Below are 9920 nucleotides of genomic sequence, written 5' to 3'. Positions count from 1 at the left end.
CACACAATCGCGGCTCGTGATTTGCTTCTCTCTAGTAGTTTTGCACGCTTAGCTTCTCTGTTATAGTTTTGCTTGCTCGGCTGCACCTGCTTCACGGACAAGAGCTTACTGATCGCCTGCACTTCTACTACCCCAACCCTCCCAATTTCGAGTCCTTTTCTCTCTATTCACGAGGCCTTCCACGTTCTCCTAGATCCAGTCGCCAAGCCAGAACGAGCTAGGGTTTTGGGTGGTGTACGGCAATGTGCCCTAGAACACACAGAAGGTCAGATTATTGACAGGAAACAACAAGGAGGGACAAGATGAGATCCGGAGACCTAGTAACACAGGCCGTCGGCGACATCAAAACCTAGCACGGCGAAGGTTTAAATCACGGCGCCAAGTGCATACCGTGAGAACTGGATCAGCAACGACATAGAAAACCAGCATGAAGTCTGGTAGCGTGTCTCAAGTTTTTAAACATGGCAAAGTGCTTAAAATCTATTCATAACATGAACCACTGTTTCTGTTCGAGGTAAGGAGCAATGTTCCAGTCGGATCTCTAGGGCCAAGCAGCATTGCGCCCTCGACATTTGTAGAAACCACAAACTTGAAGTGCAATGCAATGACAAGCAACCGATGGAGCAAGAGGCCGAATCGGCGCGCGAACAATGGTTGCGCACGTCCAATCCAAGGGAGCAAGAGTCTCCTTGTAGAAGTTGCAGAATCTCTCAGGAAGGAACAGAGGCAATTGGTAAGAACTGCCCCAGGAAAGCCAGGTTCAATGCTGAAGGCTCCCTTGTTCCTCCTTGTCGGGACTGTCACTGGAAGAGGCGCCAGCAACTGACGCATCCTGCCAAAAGTGAACGTGGATCAGGATATCAAAACCAGAACAATACAGATTAAAACAAAATTTTGTAGTGGATGATAAAAATAATCTTCTTGGCTACTACTCACAAAGTTCTTTGTTTCAGAACTCCATTCTTGTAACTTAATCTGCTGTTCATAGGTATATGGAATAGATCAATCTATCATGCCTCACTTATATATAGTTACTTATGCACAACAACAACAACAACTCTCTTATAGTTACTTATGAACAACAACAACAACAACAACAACAACAACAACAACAACAAAGCTCTTGTCTCATGCAAGTTGGGGTAGGCTAGAGATGAACCCAACAGAAACATCTGAATAGTTACTTATGCACCATCAATGTAAGATATTTCAGTGCTCGATTAGCACAAGCACAAGTGCACAACTATGCTCACTGCTCAGCATGTACAAAGTATTCCATCAAACAATGAAACTCGAAATGCATGCAAGAAAATAGATAGACAGTAGGCTAAGTTGCTTATTTCTGAAGATAAGTTAATAGGCATCGTAACTACAGCAAATGAGACCAGCAGGCCAGAACAGAAACGAGAACTGGAAGGTTGTTGCTGAAAACATGGATAATTTAGAAGTCAAGTAAGAACCAATCAACCAATGCAAATTCACCTGATCCAACATATCCTGTGCCTGCTCCACAACCTATAGGAAGGACAACTTTGTCAAATGTGGCATATTTCACCAACAGTAGTAAATAATGTTAGTACATCAACAAATGTGAGCACACTAACACACTGTACCTTCATCATGTCTTCCGTCTTACTTAAACGAACCTCTAACTTCTGCTGGGCCTGACTGTACCCCACCCAATTAAGCCTCCTGATGGACCTTAGCTATTGGACACTTGCAAGACACTTGTTAACACAGTAGTTACAATGCACTTAAAATATTATCATGCATTTGACCTAAATAATTATAAACGTTTTGAACTAACATGTGAAAAGTGTGGTAACATACAAGCTATCATTTCAGTAAAAAAATTACCTGATCTGGATTATCTGGTTTGTGCTGCAACACCTGTTTGAGTTCCGTGAGTACATGTTCTGCTATGTTATGTTGCTTATCCTTCAAAAACTGGCACCTTTTCCCCATTGTTTCTGCGACTTCCTACAAAATAGCAAACTAGCAGTTTGTCAAATCTTAAAATGATAATTAATATTCATCAAGGCCTAATAATAACAGTCTGGCCAACATACAAGTAAGTGGTGCTCAAATTTGTGCATCCGGCACTGCAAATCCGCTAACTTGCTAAGCCTACACTTCCATGTCTCCCACTTCTTCAACTGCCAGCCTTCCAACTGTTTTGGTCTACGTACAATGCCAGCCTTCTTGTATACATCTAAACGTACATGTGACTTCACACATATGTAGGATTGCATGTTGTACGGCTTGCGGGGGCTGAAATCTAAGAGGTTTACCCCCTTACACAGGTTAACATCACAGTTCTCGCCGAACAACTCATACGCATATACGTTATCGCTGCAAAGTTGTGCAAGGATCCTATCCCTGTGAACAAAATGTGGACCTGGAATGTAATTTGGTGGGTTCTTAATATTGTATTTCTGGCTCCACCTTTGTTGCTCTACCGTGTTGTCGAGTGTCCAGATCTGCAGCTCACCAGCAAGAGCTTTGGGACCATAACGACTTGTTTGAGCAGTTACTATACATATTTTCCCATCTATATCTCTGATCCAGAACTTGCGAGGACCAAAATAATCATGATCTTCACACGCTGCTGGCAGTTGAATCATTGCAAAACTTTCTTCCCAGAGATCAAAGGACATAACTGCATGCTGCCAGCTAGATAACATTTCTTCAGTCAACCAATACATTTTGCCATCAACATTGACAACTCCAGAGTTTCTTACACTGATCAAGCTAAGAGCTTCTGGAGTTCGGATATCTTTCCATTTCTCATCACCAAGCGTGTAAACTTGAATGGTGCTGAACCTGTCTTTATTATGGGGGCGACCCTCAACACAATCACCAAGGAAGTGTGTAATCTTGTATTCTTTTGTCACAGGATGAAATGCAAAGCTGTAGAAAGAGAAGTGATCACCCTTCACATTCTTCGCAGGTTTCTCAAGATGTAGACATTCACCAGTTGCAAGGTTAGCTACCTTAATAGTTGATGTCTTTGTGTATAAGCCAAGGAGTCCATTGCATGAACCAAAAAGGAAATCATCAGGCCCAATCACTGGCACCGCACATGTCGATGGCGACCAGGCTTCGTCAATTAGGATAGCATCACTAGGGTAGGGCTCGCCTGAGACCGACTCTTGCTGGAAGAACAGAAGGACATCTCGGGGCGCACACTGAAGGTGTGATACGACAAACTGTGGATCACGGATGAAGTTGTGCCAGTGCTTGCAGACACTGACACACCTCAACAAAGTGCTCACTGGAAGCCTCAAAAATATCCGCTCAATGAGGTCCTCTGGGAGACAGTTTATAATGCATTCGTCATTTCTTTGCTTCTTTGATTTGATTTCCTCAGAAGCCATAGTAAGCAAAATCTAGGCTCCCGGGGAAACCTAGGCAGCGAATCCTTCTGCAAACAGACATAGAAAGAAAAGGCCAAACTGTGTAAAGATTATGATTAAACTAAGAGTAATATGCTGGCAAGTGACATGAAGTCTAGGTAAAGTTTAACAGATGTTTAAGTTTATCTACTGAGAATGGGTAAATAAGGAAATAAGCAGCGGACCTGTAGCAGATATGGAGCCTTGTGTGGCCATTGACTAAATAATCATAAGCAAATCAATATGCATATGATGCCTAAAATGTTGGAAAACAAATCTAGTTTAAAACTGAAGGCATGGTCAAGTGGACATATCAAGATGCAGATGAAATACAGGGTGAGTACTACACCACTACAAAACGCCCTGAATGACTCTGCGCAGCAGAATGTGTGCACGAGCGCAACAACCACGCAACTTACAAATAGTTTACACTGAAACATTGGACAGAACAAGCAAACGGTGCATTTGGCATTGGGAAAGACCGTGCGAATCCGGATCAACGAGCCAAAACTGCATCAGCGACAAAGAGAACCGGCTGTGTACAGCTATTTCTGCTCCGTTTGTAAGTTTCAGTGGCTACGGTGGACAGCAATCTCTGCACCATTTGTACGATTCAGTGACTACGGTAACATGCAGATGTCTAAACAGAGGGCAACATAATGGTACCGTGAACCAGTTGATTCCGAGACATGTTTTCTACAGTACTTCTAATCTCTACCTCTGCGCAGCCATGTGAGGGCAGAGAAAAAAAGGAGGCCCGAGCTTACCGCCACCGCGTCGACCTGCACGCCGCCGAGAACCCAAAGACCACCTCGCCTCCCCTCCCCTCCCTCGAGCACGCGAGTCGAGTCGCGCGGCCTCGCTTCGCCGGCGGAGGCTCGTCTCCCGTCGCAACCGCAGCCGCACCGCACCGCACGGGCGGTCTGTGTCTAGGGTTAGAGCGGGGAAATGGAGATTGGGGATTTTGAGGATTCGCGGTTCGCGCACCACAAATCGATTTTTACCTGCCGCGCGGTCGGGTCGGGCGGGCACCCAGCAAAGCGAAAGCGAGCGCGGCCCAGCACCAAGCAAAGGAACAAGAGACAGCTCCAACCCCAAAATGCCTCAAAAAAAAAACTCCAACCCCAGAAAAACTTGGGATTTTTCTGTGTGGAAATTTGATACAGTACTTTTTTAAGCTTAATTTGATACAGTATTGGAATGCCATAGCTCGAAAGCTTCTCAGCTGAGAATTCAGAAGCTCTGAGCTTCCTTTTTTTTAGCCTGAACCTACTTGAAACGTGTGCTTCCAGCCGTACCCGCCACTGCTCAGACAATATTATGTGTCTTTTTTTAGAAAAGCGCGCACACACACAAAATTACTGCGAGAAAACAGCCTCTGTAAGTCAAGATCCCACCATATACTGCATTACTCTTGTCCATATAAACTCCAACTCAAAAAGCAGAAAATGATCTCGCGACTAAAAATGATACTAGGTGTGATGCATGCTCTAGAGACGATCAGATGGACAGCTATGCAAAGGAACCATATGATCTGCACCAACCAATGGCCAACATTTATCGACTGTCACCCTATAACTGAGCGGACAACATCCAGAAACAAGCACGACAATGGACACCCAGGCTTCTCCCCGCTCGGGATTCCTGGCCGTCAGATCTTCCTTTGATGCATTCTGGACCGTAGGATCTCGCTCGGGAGAGATCTCGACCGTCGGATCAAGCCGGATCACTGCTACAATGAATAGTGATGAATAGTAGCATCCATTCGATTTTTCTTACTGACTTTTCTTACTCCGAAATTACTGTCTTACCTCGCTGACGTGTGGGGTCGATCCCTGGTGGGCCACGCCGGTCAGCGACTGTGTCTGCGAGCGTGGTCTGTGTGCTATTTAGTGTAGAAGTATTCATGCCACCGCCTGTAAAACTGGATGGCCGCCGAGGGTATTTTGGACATTTCGCGTACCACTATAAAACCGAAGCAGCGGCGACTGAAAACCTAGCCGCTTCCTCCCCTTGCGCGGTCGCGCCGCCTCCCCTCGTCCAGCCCTCTCCCCGACCTCGCCGCCCCACCCACATCGCCGCCACCGACGCCCCTCAGACCTCGCCAGCGCGGACCTCTCTCCTTGTCTTCCTCGCACCACGGCGCCCGCAACCTCCTCCCTCCCGTCAACAGAAGGGGAGGAAAGAGAAGAGGGAGAGCGAGCGCGTCAGACGGCGGCCATGGCGGCGCCGTCGTCCGACCTCGGCCCCCGACAGCTGACCTATGTCCTCGTTTTCCTCGCACCACGGCGCCCGCAACTTCCTCTCCCTCCCGTAAACTTCTCCGGGATCTACAACATCGACGGCTACGGTAGTGCCACGCGCGCGATGGCTGGGGGCTCCGCCGGCCACGGCAGTCCGTGCGCCCCGACCTGGATCCCCATGCGCTGTCTTCCCCGACGGCGTGAGGGCGGCCACCTGAGGAACTTGGCTGGCGGACGAGGTTGGGCGGCTCCAAGGTTCTTCGCCCTGCCGCTAATGCCCACCGGCCACTTCCACCGGGCTTCGTCGTGGGAGGGGGTGCACCATCGAGGAGCAGCAGGGGAGGAGATGAGGATACACCGCCGGACTCCCTCTTCACTTTATGGTAGCATCTTCCCCGTGAGCTCCTTCTTCCATTCCCTTGCTTCCCTCGCGTGCTCCTGCTGTGTATTTCGATTTGGTTGTGAGATTGTACTCCATGGTGCTTGCAGGTCCGTGTACATTTATTCCAGTGCTCAATCATTGTCCGTCTCAACCAAACCTAACATGGCGGTGCGGATTTCTGCTAGGTATGCTTCTCCCTCCCATTAACTCCTTCTGATTATTCATATAGATATGTTTTTCTCATTTTTACTGATATATATCATCGGATGGATTATTGATGCTTTGTGTCATTCTGCAATTAGCGTCATGGTTATTTAAGATAGAAGTGGAATGTTAATTGGCTGGTAGTGGCATGTTCAAGCATTTGTTTTATGCACAGAAGGTGCTGCATAAAAACAAATTCTTATACATGCTGTGTGTATAAGAATAAAAAGAACTGGAATGTGTATTGGCTGGAAAAAAAATCACATATAGGAGTAATAAAGCATTAGTTTTTATGTAGCACCTTCGGTTATAAGAATTTGTTTTCTAATTCTTGATGGTCAATCACAGAGCATTAATTTTTGTTTGCTTTACAATTTTTCAGGAGTAATCGAATGTTAATTGGATGGTAGTGGCATGTTCAAGTATGGAAAATGATGAGCTCCTACTTCTTTTTATGCCAGCTCTATTTAGTAGGTGAGCTGCGACCTTCTTCCCCACATGTCTGTGGTAATCAGTTATCCTCCAGAGGGAATTGTGATTGTGATTAGTATCTTTAGACCTTGGCCATATTCGTCAGTACTCACGATCTCCTCCATTTCTCCTCCAAGTTAGTTGAAGTGAATAGGCTGATTGAGATGCAAATACCAGAGACGTAACCATGTTGTATATCTTGAGTTGCAGTATCGATCTTTATTGTGGGAACAAGCTAGAAATTTTCCCTATATTTCAGTGTTGACCTAGATTCATTTTCATTCTTCAGTTCTATTCCTACAAAGTTTATCAGTGCGGAGCTACTAAAATTTTTCTGATTAGGTTGTTTCATGGTAAAGGTTCCCCAAACAAGTATGGTCTATTGAACTATTTGTGTTTAGTATATATGTTCTTAGGTCATCCAAAGCCAGAAATAAAAAATTCAGTATGATCTATTTTCTGGTTTTTTGTTGGTATGCACTAAAAAAATGTGACCCAGTGTGGATGCCTATGGTACTTTTTTTTATTGCCATGGAAGGTAATTGTGATTTTTGGACTTTGAAAGCATGTTTCTCCTTTGGTCAGCAGTTGGTCAGAGTCTTTTTGTTGCCGTCTGTTTTCTGAAGTTAGTGTCGAAAAGACGAGATGCCTATTCATATTCATATATTCAAATGGTATCTCATCTGTTCAAATTTGTTTTTTCAATATTGTTTGTCATGCTTAATATGTGTTGGTCTGGCTGCAGACTTACACCTTGGACCTGCTTGGCAGCAAAAAGATGAACCAAACCCAATGTGATTCACCATGTAGGCTTTTTTGGTGGAGCAGAATATATCTGGCCATGGGCCGGGCCGGGCCGGGGTTGGGCCGGGCCTAAAAAAGCCCACGGCAGAAAACTGAGGCCCAGGCCCTTTCATCGGGCCTACTTTTCAAGCCCAAGCCCGGCCCATCTGGTAAAAAGCCCTGAAAAGCCCTTAGGGCTTAGGGCCGTGGGCCGGGCCTCTTCCTTAAAATGCCAACATGCCAAGCCCAAGCCCGTCCAGGCCCTGCTGATGGGCTCAAAACTCAGGCCCAAGCCCGGCCCACGGGCAAGCCCATCGGGCCTAGGCCCTGGATTTTAGGGCCGGGCCTGGGTGGGCCGACAGGGCCGGGCCTGAGATGGCCAGGACTAGAGCAGAATGACAAAGCTTCTGAGAATCAGAGGTAGTGTAGTATAGCTTAGGACTACAGAGCTACCTTGTGGATATGTTGATTGTAGAACCAAGTGTACAAACATGTTTCCTTGTGATTGTTTTGTTTTGGTTATGTTCTGGTGCAAATGGTTTTTCCATGTGAGTTGCTCGCCGTGAGGCGGGCAACGCGCGCCACTTATCTAGTTGGTATTGTAAGCGAGTTCTCACGTGATTCATCAAGACCATGACAATGGTATAATGCAAGGATGACATAAATTGCTTCCTCTGCCTTGAATGATTTTCTTCAGAAAAAAAAGACACGTTTCTCAAATTGGAAACTTGCATAACATTAGTATGGGAGGCAATTGTAATTCATGCACAAGGTTGGTTTTGCACGTCCAGATGTTCTATGAAACTTCAGTAGATGTTCATAGCGGCAATAGTCGGTTCAGATGTTCGAACATAACAGCAGATAGATGTCAGATACATAAACCAGCTATTTTTTTTAAATAATACATTTTTTTATTAATTTTCATAAATATTACGCTGGGTATTTTTTTTCAAAAATAATACACCGTCGGCCCCGCCTAGTCAGCCCACAGCAGGCCGATTGGACTCCAGTCGGCCTACAGCTGGCCGACTGGCCCCTATCGGCCCACTGTGGGCTGATTGGGTACTGGAGCTAATTGACTCGCTGTGGGCTAATTGTTTTTGCAAAAAAAGTAGGCATAAAAAATATATGTTTAAAAAAATATTAATTATGTAATTAAAAAATGTTAAACGTGTATAAAAAAATGTTCCTGATGTATACAAAAAATGTACAATATATGTGCAAAAATGTTGACTAAAAATATGTTTTAAAAAGTGTTAATCATGTATTTAAAAATTGTTAAATGTGTGTATAAAAAATGTTCCTTATCTATACAAAAAATATAGAATGTGTATAAAAAAAGTTGACACCAAAAACATATGTTTTAAAAAAATGTTAATCATGTATTTGAAAAAATGTTCCTTATCTATACAAAAAATATAGAATGTGTATAAAAAAAGTTGACACCAAAAGATTATGTTTGAAAAAAATGTTAATCATGTATTTGAAAAAATGTTCAATGAGTACACAAAAATGTTTCATGTATTGGAATGAAAGGTTAAACGTGTATAAAAAAATGTTCCAGCTCCTGATCCGGTATGGGAGCATCACGGACCTAAGCATGATTGCTTGCTCTTTTTGTATGAAACTGGAACATTTTTTTCAAACATATTTTTTTGGTGTCAACTTTTTTTCATACACATTCTATATTTTTTGAATAGATAAGAAACATTTTTTATACACACATTTAACAATTTTTAATCATGTATTTGAAAAAATGTCAACTTTTCAAACATTTTTTTGGTGTCAACTTTTTTTCATACACATTCTATATTTTTTGTATAAATAAGAAACATTTTTTATACACACATTTAACAATTTTTAAATACATGGTTAACACTTTCTAAAACATATTTTTTATGTCAACTTTTTTGCATATATATTGTACATTTTTTTATACATCAGGAACATTTTTTTATACACGTTTAACATTTTTTAATTACATGATTAACATTTTTTTAAACATATATTTTTTATGCCTACTTTTTTTGCAAAAACAATTAGCCCACAGCGAGCCAATTAGCTTCAGTCGGCCCGCCCACAGTGGGCCGACAGGGGCCAGTCGGGCAGCTGTGGGCCGACTGGAATCCAATCGGCCTGCTGTGGGCCGACTTATTATTTTTGAAATTTTTTTATCCAGCGTAATATTTATGAAAATTAATAAAAAATGTATTATTAAAAAAAAAGCCATAAACCACCGGCTTACTGGCTGGAAAAGCTAGCAATCACTCGGGACCAAAAAGACGCAATAGTTGGACCGTAGGAAGAGTCTAAGCGACCTAAGAAGAATGCCATGATAAGTTCTCAAGTCCCAGGTTAATCCACAACATCAGATATTCAGATGCATATCGTGAGAACTAATAAGAGAACTACAGCGCAGAGAGCAAGCATGAAGCCTGACAC

At 43.6% G+C, this 9920-nt stretch overlaps 1 protein-coding gene across 1 annotated transcript; it reads right to left on the bottom strand.

Annotated features, from left to right (window-relative positions):
* Positions 1 to 452: 452 nt before the first annotated feature.
* On the bottom strand, positions 453 to 4442 carry LOC109755018 (F-box protein At3g07870). Its single transcript, XM_020313904.3, has 6 exons — positions 4163 to 4442; positions 2070 to 3424; positions 1858 to 1980; positions 1614 to 1706; positions 1483 to 1515; positions 453 to 832 (listed from the first exon to the last, which is right to left on the bottom strand). Exons 2-6 carry the CDS (start codon positions 3375 to 3377, stop codon positions 761 to 763), a joined length of 1629 nt encoding a protein of 542 aa, XP_020169493.1. The 5' UTR covers positions 3378 to 3424; positions 4163 to 4442; the 3' UTR covers positions 453 to 760.
* Between the last annotated feature and the right edge of the window lie 5478 nt (positions 4443 to 9920).

Source organism: Aegilops tauschii, chromosome 5, assembly GCF_002575655.3.
Source record: "Aegilops tauschii subsp. strangulata cultivar AL8/78 chromosome 5, Aet v6.0, whole genome shotgun sequence".
Classification (NCBI taxonomy): Eukaryota; Viridiplantae; Streptophyta; class Magnoliopsida; order Poales; family Poaceae; genus Aegilops; species Aegilops tauschii.
This window is presented reverse-complemented; position numbering and strand designations above follow the sequence as displayed.